Source organism: Lampetra fluviatilis, chromosome 15, assembly GCF_964198595.1.
Source record: "Lampetra fluviatilis chromosome 15, kcLamFluv1.1, whole genome shotgun sequence".
NCBI classification, from domain to species: domain Eukaryota; kingdom Metazoa; phylum Chordata; class Hyperoartia; order Petromyzontiformes; family Petromyzontidae; genus Lampetra; species Lampetra fluviatilis.
Genome location: NC_136289.1, coordinates 13,148,533 through 13,166,759, shown reverse-complemented (window position 1 = coordinate 13,166,759; position 18,227 = coordinate 13,148,533). Strand labels below are relative to the sequence as shown.

The following is an 18,227-nucleotide window of genomic DNA, read 5'->3' as shown; positions in this document are numbered from 1 at the left end:
AACAGCGACGGTGCAGGCCGAATGCAACCGCGGCGCCATGCACGCACCGTCGTCACGACGCAGATGGCGCGGCGGTGAGAGAAAGTTGGCAAACCCTCCCCCCCCCCCCCCCCCTAGTCTGGACACAGATGTTGCGTGATTATTATTGCTCGGGTGTTTGTTGGTCGTGTATCTATTCCGCAGCAAGGGCTGTGCGCACGGTGGTGCTTATTAGCTTTGGTTTTCAATTCGTACACGAAAAAATACAAAGATCCCCCGTAGAGGCTTGCAGACTGTTGGGGTGAGTGCTGTTAGCCAGGATCTTTCTGAAGGGACGGCAGCACACCCTGTCCACCCGTGTCTCTCCCACTGCAGATGTTTACACAACACACGGCGCTAGGTACCAATTTAAGGCCGTGTCAAGGATGCCCAGGGCAAGTTCAGATATTCGTCACTGACGTTGACTGATCAGGAATCTAACTCTGTTTGTCGCCCGGTTCGTAGCTGCAGCGGTCTATCAGAATCACAATATTTATTTAGACTGGAGGAATCCGATGAGCCATGAAGCTCTTTTTCACCGATGCTCGAACCTCTACACTGCCGCTCTCCAGTTGGCTCGAACACACGAGAGTACGGACTTCGTTTCAGCTGGAACCGTCCAGGAATTCGTTATTAGGCAATCTAACATTCATCTCACTCTATTTTGTCCTAAACCTGTTCATAGGTTGATCGGGATACAGCGTACAATAATATGGGATTATTAAAGTTATACATACTGTGTACTCTAGTGGTAGTGCCTTATGCCGATGATCCCTACTCTGAGACAGCCGAGCCAGTCGCGCTCCGGAAAATATCGAGGTGATAAATTAAGCCCCGCACATGCATACACGCACGCACGCACATACGCACGTACGTATGCGCACGCACGCGCACATGCGCACACACACATTGCACATTCACAAAGACGTTCGTTCCCGGGCCCACGGTGAGGGGCGGCGTTCCTCGTTATGGAAATAATTCGTGGAAAGCGCCGCATCGGTCGACGTGACACGCGACCGCTGCTGTGCATCGTGCAGCACTGCGGGCCGTCCAAACAGCGGCCACAAAATAACCTTGGGCTCGATGCTAACAATGGCAGGGGAGCAGGGGATGGTATTGATATGGACAACCCGGATGATTCAGTGATGTTGGGGGGGCGAAAAAAATATTTTAATAATAAAAAATGTATTATAAATATATAATAATGAAAACATATAAACGGGCAAGGGTGCGGGAATATTAAATCACGTGGTCAAAACGTGCGGTCGAGATGACAAGCCGAGAGCCCCCAGTTAAGTGTTTAAATCATGAAAGTATTCCGAGGAGATCCGTAGGGTTACGACGGGCGTAATGGGCCACCGTGAGAGAGCGCCAACTCGCTCGAATCCCCAGTGCTTACACACCCTAAGCAGGCGAGAGTCCTTTTGGAATAAAATTCACCTTTTCGCAAAGAGACCTAATTTACAAGAGCAGTAAAATGTAACGGTCCGGTTAATCCCCTCCAAAGGGCAACGGATCAACCACGGCGCGGGCAGCCCGAGCGTGTGGAGCCATCGTATTCCGAAGGGACGGACGCTTTTTGTTCTTCTTAGGAAATATAGGAGCTGCTGTAAAAGAAAAAAGCCCCCCAAAAAAATCAAGAGAGGGTTCTGACATTTTAAAATCCCCTCCATAAAAGCGGGGCCAGTCAGTCACGCCGTTTAGGGCTAGGGCGAGGTAGGCCCAAATCTGTGGCTTAAATATAAGAGCGGTGCTCCCTGCGTGTTACTAAAGCGACCGTGGTTAAAGTTTAATAGGAATAGTCTTCGCGCTTGCACGGTATCGCTGCCTCAACCAAAAAAATAATTAACGCGCTCGTGTGCCTCCTCGTAATCTCTCGCAGACACGTGAGATGTCAATGAAACAAAAAAAACGTAAGGAATGTAAATCATCTCTGGCGAGCACACGCTGCTGCTGCTGCTGCAATTTTTAAACAAACAGATGTGTGTGTTCTGTTGCTGCACAGTCTGCCTTTCTCTCTCTCTCCTCTCTCTCTGACCATGGAGCATGACAAGAGAATAAGTTGTTTCAGCGAGGCTATCAAATCTAAAGACGGGCTGTAAGCCCCATGGTCGGTGTAAGAATAACAAATGGAATGGCCTTCATTTCGGGTCCAAGAAAGGGGAGCTGAGCGCCGTAATGGAAGGTTGATTGAAATATTGGGACTCGTAAAGTGGCCACAATTGGGAATCGGGGGGGGGGGGGGGGGGAATGATTTCCAGCGGCAGGGATTGTAGACGCCAAAAACATGCCGAGGTTTTCCCCTCCCAGCGAAACAAAACAATGAACTTCACGAGAAAAGAAAATTGCGTTAAATTCCAGAAACTGGTATTGACATGGGGACCGATTCTGAGAAACATATTTGATTTCTAAACTCGGATGTCAAAGTATCAAAGGCAATCCGCTGGAGATGGAAGAACAGATGCGACCGAAAAGATCCAAACTTAAAAAAAATCTTCAACGAATCTTCCCGAGCAATGTTTTATCCGTCTGATATTTCCACCTTCGAAAAATTACTTCTTAAACCAAAACACATGCGGTGGCACAGGTGTGTCGGCGCTGGGGTGGAATGGCCAGTGATGCGGGCTTCGCAAACACGCGGCGTGATGTGCATTCTGGATTGCAGCGCTCTCCATATCTGAGCACGCCGAGCAACGGGTTCTGTCAACATCATTTATAAAACCACGGCTGCTGATATTCATGAGCATGGCGCGAGGGATACGATGCTGCGGCGTGCCTCCGTTGGACAAGCGTTGAAGATAAAAAATTACTCGCCACGGGAGACCGTGAGCAGCTCCAGCAGCAGCAGAAGCCACGGCCAAATCAGACGGACAGGTCCTGCATTTAATGAGGATGTAATCGGGACTTAATTTTAGCTGGAATTGTCCTGGGCTGAGCTCCAGAAAATATATTCTCCGCTCTCTGTCGGGAGCAGGGTGAAAGAAGGGTGGGGTCTGGGGGAGTTGGAGATTGTTGAGGTTGGCGAGGGGGGGGGTTGGGGAGGGAGTGACTTTTTTCCGTGAGAAATTCAGCCCTGGGTACAACGAGGCACGGTTCAATGGAACTTTGCTTCATCCTGAGCAAGCGAAGAGCCCGGCTGTGCGCTTCAAACCCGACTGGCTGGACCGTAAACAGAGGCGCGTCGTAGTTGCATTGTGCCGATGGGCAGGGGCCTCGCGGTCGAAATAACAATTTCCGAAATTTAGTGCCGACTCTGTGGACGTAAATAACAAGACCCGCGGAAACACCGATCTCCACGCTCGCCGCGCTCGCCAAGGTCCAGCGGAACGGCCGAGGTGAAACGCGCACGGGTCATTATTAATTAAAACATTAGCATAGGTACGGCAAGGTATTTAAACGGGGGGCGAACAAAAGTTGGACGATATTTCTTACGGGAGATGCGTAAATTTGAATGCCAGGGCCATGCATCAAACGAAGAGGTCAATAAACGCATCTCCGCGGACACCGCCGTGCGCAATAACTCGGGAAGTGAGACCCGTCTGGGTCCGTCCATGACACCATGCTTCAGGAGAAGGAGGCTCCCGGAGGCCACGTTATTAGACGAGGCGAAAGTGCACGGGGGGTGAAACCATCTTTCGACGCCCGGCGCTCGTTAGGATGGATCGGAAAATCGGCTTCGTCTCGGGGGTGACCTTGAGGAATGACCTTTTGTCAAGAACCCGCGGCATCGCCTCCGACAGCCGGGCCGCTGTGTGTGCTGCCGTAATAAGCCGAATCCTACATTGGAAAGATTTGCGAATGAAATCTGAAAACTGTACGGATACCGATTCTTTTTATTCTTCTTGTTTTTTTCCTTTTTCTCATCAAGCGGCCGCCGAGTTTCCCCACATAACGATCGGCTGCCGTCGGCTTTTCGTGTTGCGGGCGACAATCGAGATGGTCAAGCGATCGAGAGATCCTGAAGATGCCATCGTCGCCAAGGCTGTCGACGCCTCCCCGCGCCACCGCTACCTGATCCCGCTAAAGCTGCTGCAGCTGCTACAGCCGCTACTGCTGCACAAGAGCCACTCGACCTCAAAGCCCAGCAGTGACACTACCCCGCAATCATCTGGCCTTTGATTCGCAAGCAAAAAAACGCTACATTGCCACTTATACTACTCAGACTTTCGCTTCTAGTGGATAAACCAACGCGGTTACAGTCCTCCGCGGCAGCGTGCTCGCTTTGCATGATATTCGCTGCGTAATAATCCCATACATTTTAAACGGGTGACAACGGTGGCAGTTCCGCACGAACGGCTCGAAATTGCAAAACCTTCCCCACGCCTCCTTCCAATTCCGCCAAAAGACTCGCGCGCTGCCACGAGCCCAGCGGAGACTCCCCCCGAGTTGGATTGCCTGTTGATCGCTTCGCTAATGGCTCGGATTTTGTTTATTCCGCACCCCCCCCAACCCACCCACTCCCGCAGCAAGTTCATCCAGGACATGTACGAGGGCTTCTCCCAGGAGCAGGCGTCCCTGGTGGTCGGCGCGACGTACATGGTCTCGATGGTGCTGTGCGCCGCGTCTGGCGTGCTCGTGGTACGGTTGGTGCTGCCGACGCTCGCACACGCACGTACACAAACAAAGACAAAGATCCCCCGTGTAGCCTTAACAGACTGCTGGGGCAAGTGCTGTGAGCGAGCACCTAATGAAGGCCGGAACTGCACTCGAGGGGATGGGCGGCCAACGCCACGCCCGTGTTTCGAAGGAGACGTGAAATTTGAAAAAAAATCACGGAATAATTTGTCTGTTCTGCGAAAAAAAACCCATCAGCATTTACTGGCAAGAGGGGCACAGTGCACTTGTTCAGGAACTGCTGACGGTGTTTGCATAATGAACAGATTACTCGGCGCTTTTGACTCTTGTATCTTGTTTGCAACCGAATGACTGCACGAGATTGTCTGGAACCTTCGAAGCTGGAGCAGGCATTTTAGCCTGGTTACCGTGCACAGTACTTGCACGAGAGAGAGAGAGAGAGAGCCTGGATGGACGTCCCGAGGTGCTGTGTAGCCCCGGGGCTCAAAGTGGCCCAGAAGATGGCATCTGTGTGGCGCTCTGAGCGTGAGCTCCACGCGCGCCTCATGTGCTTGCTCAAAGTTCTCCGGTTTCCTGCCGCACGCCAAACACTCAACGATGGGGTTGGCCAAACATTGCTCAACCAGCAGGGCCCGCCTGACAAAGGAGTACGGGGACTCGGTGAGGGCTTCCTGGGTAAAATAAATGTCATTATTATTCAATGTTATCACTGTAATCGTGCGTCTCGTTTTTTTGCAAGAAAAAACCCGCTTCTTCGTACGCAGGCTGACGCACTGGCATGGCTTGACTTTATAAGTAAAAAACAAGTTTTACAAAAAAAAATCTATGTTGTGATGCAGTTCATGAACCTGAGGAATGTACCAACTGTTACGTTCAAAGCGCTGCACTGCGGTGGCAGACGCGGGCACTAAAACCTGGGTCAGTCGCCACAAGGGACGGCGCAACACAAAAAAAACCACAGCGATCCATTGGTAAATCGATGTTTGCCATAAACATATCTCGGGTGTTCTAAAAATCGATAATTTTTATTTCAAGGTCCCATCCTCCCTAATCGCCACCAACCCACACGTCAGCCCACGAACTCGACCGAGGCCGCGAGGCCGCGGGGTCATGGATTTTTTTGTTTAATCAGCGGACGATGAAAAACGCCAGATTAAATAAGTTCCACGCATTTACGGGAATACTTTTGAGAGTTTTTCTATATTTGTTTTACTTTAGCGGGTAATGACCCGTTCAGTCCGGACGGAACCCAAAGGGGTTTTTTGGGGCCTGCAATTATTTAACGTTCCTGTACTTTAGCGTTTACGTAGAGAGTGAGCAATTTGGCCGTCCTAAATGCCTGTTCTCGCCCACCCACCCACACGTGCGTCTCTGCCCACTGGAGGACCGCGTGGGACAGCGTGGGTTCATGATCAGCGCGGCAGCGGCCTCCACGCTTCCCGTGTTCCCCGTGTTGGCGTATGGCGGCCTGCCCCCGCTCGCCTCCACGCTCTGGCTCGGAGTGGCCTACTCCGTGAGCACGGTGAGTGACCGGGCAGCCCTCGGAGGGGGGCAGCGCTCCGAGCAGAGGTCACCGCGGGTCACGGTAGGAGTCGCCACCTCGTCCTGGTTTTCCCAGGATTGCCGTACCCTTGTTGTTGAGGCAGCTGTTCTGGGGGAATCTGTGAGTCTTCCCGGCACGTTCATAAATGTCGCGGTATATGTGGTGTTTTTTTTGTCAGTTGCGTCATTATGCGTTGACGTTAGCCGCGTTCTCAGGGTCGTAAGACGCCATGGAGGGTACGACGAACCCCAAACACGTGCCTGGTGTCGAAGTCCTACAAATCCGGTCACAAAGACACGTGGTGCACCTCCCGGATTATGGGACGACGGTAATCTCAATCGTTTGCTTTTAAACACTGTTGAGGGATAGACGCGCCTCTTTTGTAATGCGGAGAATACGGAAGTTCTGCCCTCTCCCTCCAAGGCGGGATGATAACGATAGGTCATGGTGAAATGTGAGTGGGGGGCGGGGGGGGTCAAAGGTTAGGGTTAGGAGGTTAGAGCTGTGGAAGTCTCTCTCCTGTAGGGACGTTAAAAAAGAAAGGGCGGTGGGTCAGCGGTCGATGTTTACGGCTCGGGGCAGTTTAAACGTGTCAGCTGGGGGTCGTGCATAAATCCCGGCACTGAAGTTTATTCGTGTCGCATGACTGAAGCGCTTGGGCACCGTTCAGAAAAGAACACAAAGACACAACACGCCCATCCCAGAGAACCGAGGCAATGGTTAAACAGAAGATATGCAATTACGTAATGCGCTTCGCAGTTAACCAAAGTGAAGGTAAACATCAATCAGCTGCCGCTGCGGCGGCGGAGGCGTTGCAGGAAAGGTAATCTCCAGTTGGAGTTTAGCGAGATTACAGCCGCACAAGTAGAAAGCTTGAACAGCACATAACAAAAATGAATCGCCTACAATAATGCGACACGTGTTCTTACCCAAACCGCCTCCTCGCTCGCCTCGCCAACCCCCCCCCCCCCCCCCGTGTGTCCCGATCATGCTGTGGGCGTCACTTCACGCGGTTAAGGGGTTAAGGACCCATCTGGATCTCTCGCACAGCGGTGCTAATTTGGAATGTTAGAGGACGGCCCGCAGAACCGGATATCGCTGAGCTTCCGCTGAGATCTCTCCACGGTGACCTCCGCTCCGAACGGGAGCAGGCAGGACTCTCCCGCGCACGCTGCGTGCGGCGTGCGAGAGTCAAATTCGTCGTGGAACTCTCGGTCTCATATTTTAACCCTCCGAGCTGGGATTTGGCCAAATTAAGCACAAGAACCAAATTTACCGCGATGGATTGTTGTTTTTATTTTTTATCGCTTTGCTGTCAGCGGTGACCGAGCTGAGACCATCGGCTCGCAGAACTCGAGGGAACCGCGTCGTAATCGGAGGGCGGCCGCCTGCCTCTGATCGCACGATCTCAGCGCTGCCGGCTCGGAGCTTTGCCCTCCGAGCCAACCGGCCATCGAATGTCCTTAGCAGTGTAAAAACAAAAAATCTACACGAGGCACTCCTCAACAAATGTATTTTTTTTTGTTCAAGTAAAGCGAAGTCTCCGTGCGGCGCGTGATGCTCTAACCTCTCATCCGCCCGCCCGTCCCTTCCGCTGCCGTGGCGTGGGCCCGCGGGGACGCCCGGCAGGCCTGCATGTGGCCGGCCATATCCATGGTGGTACCGTACTCCACCCTCGGCACGGCCAACGGAGTCGCCACGTCGCTGCAGATGCTCGGGGTCGGGGTCTCCAACCTCGCGGTCGGGGTGCTGCTCGGCGAGGAGACCGGGTACGGCGGCGTAACGATCGAGTGCGCAGGCGGTGCAACTGCGCCGGAACTCGTGGGTGGGATTGCTGTAGGCGGCCCCGCGCTCGCCCGCGAAGGATTCTGCGTGCCTGCGGGTGATCGCTTCCTAATCGATGCGCATTGACCCTCCTTACAGCGGCTCTGTAAAGAGGATGCATGGCTCGGGAGGGGGGGGGGGGTCTCCAGAGACGTGCGATTTCCAGATGGACGAACAAACGTGACCCCCCCTCCCCCACCCCCCACGTTCCACGCTCAATGCACATTTTGCCTCTATCGGAGTTATTTTTGGAGGCTCCACCCCCCCTCCCCCCATCAGAAAACCAAACATCTGGTTGGCCTTGCCTCCCTCTGTCCTTGAGGGCCGGAGGGGTGGGGAGGGTGATCTCGCCGTGGGACCCCGGGGGAAACGCTCGATGGGAGAGAAATGGGACGAGGGAGACGTGGCCGACTGCGCGCCCAGTCTCGCCACTTCGCGGGAGCTGAGCCGGGTCTCGTGCCCGGATCGCGCCTCCTCGCACGAGTGACTCGCGCGACGCAGGACGTGCGCCCTTGCGGTAGACGGAGGGCGTTTGTCTATTTGGCCACGCGGCGAGGTGGGCAAGGCAGCGGAGTCTGCACCCAAAGCCTTCTCCGCACACGGCCGTGGGCCGTGAGAAAATCGCCAAAACGTCGCGGTGTTAAGGAGGGTCCTGTGGATGGATGTACGTACGTGGAACTTCTTTCGCACCCTACGTAGCCAACCGTGCTAATCGGAGGCGCGGGAGAAGGATAACAAACAAAACACAAAAAGCAGTTCTAAAGAAATGAGGGTTCAATCGAGATTTGAAAGTGCATGGCTCCGGTGTCTCTCTAATATTGGACGGCAGAGCGTTCCAGACGGCCGCAGAAGCGCACCTGGCGGCATGGACGAAGAAGAAAAGATCATTGTTGTGCAGTAGCACCCAGATTGGTGAAGTATGGTCAAGTATGGTCAAGTACGTGGGATATCGTGCCGAACGACACTCGCTACATCCCGGAAAACGCGCCGCAGAGGGGCGGAATCCGCTTTGTTAGTATGCGAGTGGCAGCCAGACCGCGGGGGGGGGGGGGGGGAGCACATGCCCGTGAAACTCGCAGCGTGGTGTATAATTCAGCACGTGTGTGTGGATAATTTACTGTGTGCGGGATAATTTTCTCTTCATGTTTAATTTACTGGCTGCGAGGCGGTGTTTTTTTTTACTTCTTCTTAAATGTTTGCTATCATTAAAAACAACTCCTCTTGCTCGGGCGAGAGGTTTGTTTATTTATTGACGAGTCCACACGCATTTACTTATTTAAGTGTTTATTTCAGCCGCGGGGGAGGGTCGGTGCCAATCCGTGCACAGCCCTGGCCACGATCGCCGACGAGGCTTGGCCCGGGGTTAGAGGGCACTCGAGGCTCAACGGCACCTGACATTGTCTAAAAAAAACTATTTTATTTTTTTATTTTTCTACGTAGGTCCATCATAATCATCATCTACCATGATCTATCCACTACCGGATGAAGGTCCCCCCCCCACCTCCCCCCCCCCCAAAGCCGTCGCTATCGCTCAGGGTCTCGCGGCGCACAATTCCATCTCGCTCCCGCAGAGCTGATTCTCATCCGCTCCGTCGCAGCAGCGGACGTGGTGGTTCTGCGGCGCCGGAAAACGAGTTGGGAGAAAGATCGTGGTGGATGCGTGCGCTCTCTCGCGCTCGCCAGTTTGCGGGTTTGGCCTCGAAAATATTTCACGGGGCAACAACAACAACGATGACGACGAGGAGGAGGAGGATAATAACAATGATAATGCTACGTGTCAAGCTGCACAATGAGAGGGGGACGCGTTGGTGTCGTGAGATGACTTCGCTCATGATGACCGCATCGGGAGGAGGCAGAGAGAGGGTGTGCGCTTCTTTTTGCCGCTGGTTTTGTGATTTATTTATTAGCACACGCTGTTGTGGGGGTTTGTTTTTTTGTCTCCCGAGTTTCAGGCAACCCGACATCAATTTGGCCGATTCTCCAAAACGTTGTACTGCAGCTTCGTTCATATTGAGTCATCGTTACGAGAGTTACAGTGGGGGGGGGGGCTGTTACGGACAGACAGATGGATTGCAGAGCGAATGCATTCGTGCTTTCAGCCTCGATTTTTTTGTGTTTAGGCTATCAGCCTATTGGCCTTCCAGACATATGCGTTATCTGTTATCTATCCAGCATGCTTTCTATCCTGTTCTCTCCTAGGCCAAGTTTCAAATGAATTTTGTTTAACAAGGTGAGAATTCTAGGGGCCAAAGAAGAGTCTCATTTGCAAGAGTGATCCGGGGCAGTAGTTTGCCAGCAGGGTCACTTTGTATAATACAAATAGAGTCACTTGCGGGTACTTTTTCGAAATTGGCAATTACGAACCCTCATGCCGCCACAACAGTGGTCTACTCTTGCGAATTACGCCCTGGGGTCTTTAACGTCCACTGTTAAGCAGGCGGTGCGTGTTGTTATCACGGTTATTACACACGACGCAATATTGATCGGGGCTGCCGCTGGATTCGAACCGCGAATCTCTGCAACAAGCGGCGAACGCGCTGCCGGAACTGATTCCACGACCAAGAGCAGAAAGCGAAATCGTGTGCGGTGTTGCCTCGACAATCGCTCTTCTTCAAAGGCTGAGACACAGCACTGTATTGAATGACACTGCAGTAAATCATTGATAAGCTATTGGTCTATTAGTGGACTGAAAATGTGTTGGGAGGGGGGGAAATGTGGCGTAAGGCTATGGCGATATGCTGTTGGTCTGTCAACATGGAAGCATCAGCTAATACGCTTTTAGTGCATACTTCGATTTTAAGGTTTAACGTAAAAGATATTTACGGCCGCAAAATATTTAATCGGCGGTATTTCACGTGAGAGGTGTCGCGTGTGTCTCGAGGAACATCTCATTAAAACATTAATAAGGCAACACACACATTAATCTGTTAATCCGCGCGCATAAACGGTGGCTTATTTTCAAGTAAAAATGTATTGTCCTCGGTCATCCATAGCGCCCTAATATTTTCAAACGGCGAACGGAATCTGGCATGACAAAAAAAAAACCGAGAGGCTTTCAGTTCTTAACGCCTGGAGCTGCTGCATTTTGATGTAACTCATTGAGGCCCATGCATTTTTAATGACCAGCGATCATTGTGATACTTTTGCAGAGCTGGCACAATTCACACTCAACCACGGCGAAGTGGATCACTTGCGGATTCTGGAGGAAAAAAAATTGTCATTCACGAAACATAATTCACAGTTTTTTTTTATCTTTCGCAAACCAAATAACAAAAAATACAATATGGATTTGCGCATTCTAATGTCCCAATCGCATCGTGCGCTGCGGTTTCCACCAACAAGTACAAACAAACCATGAATATTTAGCGAGGTTTGCTCGTAGATTCAAATGTTCGCGAAAATCATTTCCCCTTTCGCCCTCCATTGCTATTTGGTTTTCGTAAAAACCTTTGAGCTTGTTGGCGTTTCTCCACAGCGCTCTCGAGCGCCTTGAACACACCCCCGGACGTCATGTTGCAAGGCATTTTAATTAAGCAATGTCAGCTTTTAAATGCTTTTTTTAATTACTACTTTAACAACCAATATTTTTTTCACATATCTCTCTCGGTATGCGAGCACACAACAGACGAACGGGACGCGGCACGTGACCCAATGAAAAATTATATGAGTTGTTAGTAATTAAGGAGTTGTTAGTAAGTAAGGACTTGTCCCTTTGTTTTTATTCGACGCGTGTGCGGCGATGGCGCAGCCATCGATCGAAGGTCGAATTCGAACCGCGTTGTGCGATCGGCATCGCGCTCGCTGAAGATGTTGATGCCTTCAGGGAAGTCGTGTCCTGTATACGCAACTGCGCACAATTCTGAGTCGCTTATAACCGCTTTGCCGTTACTTATTGACAATAACACTGGTCAAAAAAAAAAACATTTTTTTCTGGCCTGCTCTATCACATCTCATTTTTATGCTATCGGCATACCCCATTTTCATTGATTTTACCCGAAATTAACTCTGTCACTTATGATTGCAAGTTGTTGCGAGTCAGTGACTGCTTTAGTGTTAAAATATGGTGTTGTATTTTTAGGAGAGTGTGTTTATAATATCATTTTATGTAGATATCCACATTTATTTAATATTTTTATTCTGCAGTTTTTATTGAAAATGCAATATTTGATATCTCAAAAAATGATGCCAGATTTGGAATCAGCACCCCAAAATTACCTTAAAACCGTTGGAATACCTTATGCCAGAAAAAGTGTGTTGACCAGTGTTATGGACTCAGACTATTGTCCTATCATCTCATAGAGTCCCTGGCACGTAATAATATGCTACAAAGTGGCAATGGGGGTCGCAAAATGCCGATTTATTACTAATAAACCCCAATGATCCGATCGAAATTAGGGATTTCGATCGGATCATTGGTGGGCCACGTGCCACCCCCCCCCCACAACTGGCTCTGACAGTGCAGCACGGCACTCTCCCGATTCTTATTCTGCGCGTGCAGAGGCCCCGCTGCTGCTGCTGCTGCTGCTGTAGTCGCGGCCCCGCGCTCAACCCGCGCGGCGCCAACGTTGCCGCCACTTTCATATCCAGGGATGACCCAAATGTTGGCGACGTTGAGAACAATTGGGAGGTGGGGGTCCCCCCCCCCCCACCACCACTGGTTGTGAAATGTCATTGAGCACACTCGTTGGTTTGTTCATCTATTTTGTGTGTCGGCTCCACTCTGGGATGATGAGGCATGGTTTTTGGTGGTGGGGGAGGGGTGGGGCTGGTTTTGTGCGGAGAAAGTTTGGCCCCCTACCATTTAGCCAACGCAATTCTGGCAGCCTCCCCACCCCCCCCCCGATTCGTTTTCGCGTCACCGAATGGAACTGGGTTTGCGCTCAGGTTAGGGGTTAGGCATCGGAACAGGGGACTCCGCAGCGTGGCTAAACCCGAAGTAGTGAGGGTTGGGACAGATTTAACCCAGGAAGCCTCACCGAGCCTCATCGCTCTTTGTCAAGAGGGTTTTCCAAGTTTTCTCATCAGTGGGTAACGATTGCCGTGCGTATTCCAATTCGGTGTTTTGCAGGTAATATTTCAAATTCGGCCACTTTGAACCATGACGGAGGCACACGGTTGGCCTACTCTTGCGAACGATGCCACGGGATCTTTAACGTCCACTGTGAAGCAGACTGACTGGGTGCAACGTCACCGTTAACACCCCCTGCAGTATTAACCAGGGCGGCCTCTGGACTCGAACCATGCAGCTCTGCAGCAAGCGACGAACGCGCATCTGCCTGGCCACGTCACCGTCCACGCTCGATTTTACAAAATAATCATCTACAGACTTCGTAAATCCACTGTGGGGATTGTTTGACCATACTTCACCACGAGGGTCGGTGTGACGAAGGGAGGGCGACCGGTACCGCTATTGATGCTGGCCATGATCGGGACTCGAATCCTGGCTGTGAGGTTTTGTCGCGTGGCACGCCGAGCACTGCACCGCCACTCCCCCGAACTCGGGTGACGACGCAAATCCGATAGTGCATTTGCATAACGATACACTCGGCGGCGTTGTAATCAATAGATTGCCTCTTAGTAATTAATCTCCTGAGGATCTCCTTAAGCCGCAGGACCTTGTGGAGCCGCATGTTTTGCTGATGAGGGGAAATGCTCCGTCGGCCATTCGGTCGGCATCACTTTTCCAGATGAGGCCTCTTGGGCCACTGCGCCGCGCGTGGCGGTGATCGTGGTTGGGGTGGATTTACGCGACGTGCCAGCGGATTTTGGCGGTGGCGTTTGTGGAAGCGGAGGTGGATGTGTGGCAGTGTTCATGGTAGTTGTGGTGATTGTTGGACGTAGTGGTGGGGTTTTGTGTGTGTTGGTTGTGGTGGTTGGATGCGGTGGTAGTTGTGGTGGTTCTTGGATGTTGTGGTGGTATGTGTGTTAGTTGTGGTGGTTTTAATGACAGTAAGAGTGGTGGTGATGGCAGTGGTGATGGTGGTGATTTGTGGGGGATCCAGGGAAGGGCGATCGCCTATCCCCCCCACCCCACCCCAAAATGACAAAAAAGGTGTGCAGTATTGTATTAATATTCACCAAGATACTTTGCAAATTATTTTCAAAATAACTAATGTATGGCTTTATTTAAAAAGCTTGGTAAATCTGTGACCGCCCCCTCACTTTAGAAAGTTTCTGGATCCCGCCTCCGACTTTCCGGTGGCCGACGCGACGGGCAGTGTGCGCGGTTCGCTGGTGCTGAACGCGGTGGTGTTCATGTGGTCGTCACGGTGAGTCGCGATGTGCCGGTGGTTTAATGTCGCGTCTCCCCCTCCTCCTGTTGCTGCTGCTGCCCCCACGCAGGGAGATCGCTCCGTGGCGGTGGCAGAACGTGATGTTCTACTTCCTCGCGCTCACTCTCGGCTGCCTCGCCTCCTCCCTGGTGCTCAATGTCGTGGACCAGGACGCGGTACGACCTCGGCACGACCCCGGCACGACCCCGGCACGACCCCGGCACGACCTCACGGGGAAACCTCACGGGGAACCGCCGTGGAGATGGGAGCGCTGAGGGTCGGCTAGGGAGATGTTAGATGGCACGCCTCGGCGTTGGGCGGTGTTCAAGAGCGTGGGGGGCAATGCCGCCACCGCTGACCGCCGTGTGAGAACCGGCTTGTCAAACTCCGCACTGCTGCTGCGGAGTTTGACAACCTGAAGAGCTGCACAAACTGCACATCGTCGCTGGCACTTGCGTGCCGGGGACTGCTCAGACACGGTTTAATGATCGGCGATGAAGCGTGAGATGAGACGTGAACGGCGGTTTGGTGCCGTCAAAGTTTCCCCCCCGAGCGCGACGATAACGCAACGAATAATCTGCAGAGACACGGCAAACGAGGGTGATGAGAGAGATCCGTGGAGCCGATAGCTCACGAGGCTGCTGTGCAACGGCGTCGTGCCGCGTGATGCGGGCCCCTATCACCGCTGTCGCGCCGAAATGAACACGCGATTCGTACCGATAGAGGGGCGCGTGCACACACGCGGGGCAGTCGAACTCAAGTGACGCGAGGTGGTGTGCGTGTGCTGGGGCCACTGTGGATTCACACGCGGGGAGCGGTGGCGCAGCAGTTAGCGCGCTGCGCTACAAACCCCGGCGACCCGGGTTCGATTTCCGCTCGCCGCCAACAGCGGTGACGATTATTTGAACTGGTCCCGGGTTTCCCTGTGGTCGTCTCGGCGTTAAAACGAGTGCCTGGAGTTGTGTGTAAACATCGCCACTGTGGAGACAAAGGCGGCCAGGCGTGGTGTTGGCCACCCACCTCCTCGTGCGCCGTGCCGGCCTTCATCGGTGCTCCTCGCTTATGGCACTTGCCCCGGCAGTCTGTGAAGGCTACACGGGGGATCTTTATGGATTCACAGGGTCAGTGCCGGATTATCCTAGTGGCATATGCTACGGGCCCCGCACTTTCAAGGGCCCCACACTAAATGCTTTCAAGCTATCAATTCCGGTTCAGTGATTCTGCACATGCTCTATTACTATAGTACTATACTGCCTTCGACTTTTATGAACGACTGGGCGTTTAAGGTTAGCGATTTGTCGTATTATCTGGCTGTTTAACATTTACGTGTTTATTTATTTAGGGCCCCGTTATAACATCTTACGCTACAGGCCCCGCACTAGCTTAATCCGGCACTGCACAGGGAGCATGCAGGTGTGTGTGTGTGCGCGACCTGTACGTGCACGGGATATGTATCAATATTCACTCATTAGTTGGGGGCGGTCCACGGTTCAGTCCTGGAAAAAACGCTCATGAATGGAACCAAATCGGGTGACCTCCTGATGAAACCTCGAGACTCATTAAGGCTTTGCTGACTACAAGGGCGAAGGGAATAATTCGGTAACCCCATGGGCTCCATAAATGAGAGCCACCTGGCGTCCCTGTAATGTGACCTTGTTTAAATGGGGTGGGGGGCGGCTCATTACAACTACTGAGGGGGCACACACCACAGTCTAAACAAACTTTACACCTAATGTTAAAACACGGTGCAGAATGAGTGACGCTACAATCTGCTTTTGTGCGTTACACTTTATCCTCGAGCTCTCGCTCTCCGCGATGTATAAACGGCTTCAGTGGTGGTTCCTTCACCTGGGGTGCATCTCGCATTCCCTGGGAGACACGGCCAGATTTTCTTTTTTAGAAGGTAAATAATCGAAAACACATTAAGCACGGGCACATAAGTACAACTTACTTTGCTTCATCAACCCCTATGTATTAATTAGCATTATAAAACAAGGCTGGAGTGGAGGTTAAGGACCCCACCGCTTAAATTTAATTTGCGCTCCCAGTGGCGAACGCCTTTTTTGACTGCACTCTTAAGAAGGTCGAGGGAAGGCCGAACGAAATCGTTGTGAGAAGGTCGCCCCCCCTCGTCACACGCAAAGCGCTTGCCACAAATGAGCTGCACAATACCGTGATGATCGCGTCAAGGAGCAAAAAACCCCGAATGGCTCGCAGCAGCAGCAGCAGCGACTTTTGGCTCAGCGTCGGACAAAGACGGCCACGGCGTGGCGCGTTTCTGTGGCCGTCTGGAACGCTCTTCTGATATTTGGAAGCCACTGGAGCTATGCACTTTTAAATTGAATTTTTTTATAACTACTTTTTGCGTTGAGTTTGTTGTCCCTCCCCCGCACCTCCGATTAGCACGGGGTTGGCTACGTCCGGTGCGAAACGACATCAACACGCCTACATTTTGACGAAAATGCAGTCAACTGCTGCAGCAACGTTGAATTTCCGTAACCGTCTCTGAGCCGAGCACCGCCTCCTTGCTCGAAAGCACAGACTCGCCCACGACGAGTTCTTGACGCCCGCATCGCCGTGCCTCCTCTCGCAGGGCCAGATCATCAACAGATCACGCGTGCGCCAAGCGGCGGAAAGAGTCTCGGAGGAAGCCCCTTTGCTGACGGACGGATGAGAAGACGAGCGAGGTGGAAATGCGTGCGGGAAGCATCATTCTATCCACACACACACAAAGCACCCCTCCACCCACCTCGAGAAAATGTAGATAGAGAAACCCCTGCCCCTCATGAATTAGAGAGATGCACGAGATGATCGTATAAATCAAACTCGCTGCATGGCGTGATGCAATATCACTCTCGCAGATATATATATCCGGACGTTGGGGAAATCACGTCTCGGGTTGACGGGCGGGGGGAGGAGGATTGCTTCTGCCTGCAACCGTGGTAGGGCAGCCCCGTGATATAAAATAAAATAAAAACCCCGCTCCGTTGGGTCCGCGTGCCTCCCCGGGCCAACAAACGAGTACTGATGGGACTTGACTTGCATTTTCTCAACTCCATTTTTTATCATTAACAAACTGCCACGGCTTGTAGATACTAACGAGACTGAAAAGCTTGACTGTTGGTACAATACGCACAAGGCAATGGCGCAAGGACGTGGAGACAATCCTTTAACTTGGGAGTGGGACGCGGAGCAGGGGAAGGGATGTGTTCACGCTGTAACTGAGGCCATGCTCTCAGTCCCCCCCCCCCCACAGTAGCAGATGACGTGGAATGCAGCCTATGTGGAGAACGTTCTATACCTATTTCACGGACGTCTGAATTTGTGCAATCCTCGCGGGCATTTTACTACGCCACGCAATGGATTGCAGGATTTTTTTTTTTGCTCCCTTCCATTTTACGTTCTATGTGAAAGCTTAAGACCGGCCTGTTAAGTCCTTGAGAAACCGGTTTTTTTCCCTCGATACATCTACATTATTACAATCGTGAATGTGCCTGATGCACTGTATACAAAATGTAAACGCTTCTTTAAGTGGCAATTGAAATTAAATGTAACCTCATTGCTACACAAGCCCAAGCAACACGGTCAGTTGTCTTCCCATGTAACAATTCAGTGACATTAATAGGCGTATACCTGGATTGTATTAAAGCTTCTTTCCTTTAAAAAATCTGTCCGCAAAGTTAAAATTGTCTAAATGTGTAACGTCGGCGCTAACATAGAGGTGCTTAACATTGATCAGTCTCATGGGGCAAGTCGTGCACCTTCATCAAGTGAGCCGCAATATCCCATTTGCCTTGGATGTGTGGGCGCAATTTGGGAAAAACTTGAGGCTCTTTGGAGAACAGCTACGATTGCTACGGATGTGTAGCTTTGACAATTGCACGAACGCCAGATAGTGCGACGTGATAATGAACGCTGTTTAGGTTACATGCGCGCTGCAGGTGGTGGCATTCAAACATCAGCCGACGACGTCGTCTCCGTGTTCACCGAATGGG

The 18,227-nt window shown here is 51.9% G+C and overlaps 1 protein-coding gene across 1 annotated transcript in view; it reads left to right on the top strand.

Moving 5' to 3' along the window:
* LOC144936316 (lysosomal dipeptide transporter MFSD1-like) overlaps window positions 1–17,617 on the top strand; it is a 35,941-nt gene extending 18,324 nt beyond the window's left edge. The window contains exons 6-10 of the mRNA XM_078863414.1: window positions 4,485–4,596; window positions 5,978–6,115; window positions 7,766–7,905; window positions 14,303–14,408; window positions 16,826–17,617. Coding sequence (XP_078719540.1) covers window positions 4,485–4,596; window positions 5,978–6,115; window positions 7,766–7,905; window positions 14,303–14,408; window positions 16,826–16,906 — 577 coding nt within the window. The 3' untranslated portion in view covers window positions 16,907–17,617. The remainder of the gene's footprint in view (window positions 1–4,484; window positions 4,597–5,977; window positions 6,116–7,765; window positions 7,906–14,302; window positions 14,409–16,825) is intronic.
* The last annotated feature ends 610 nt before the right edge of the window (window positions 17,618–18,227 follow it).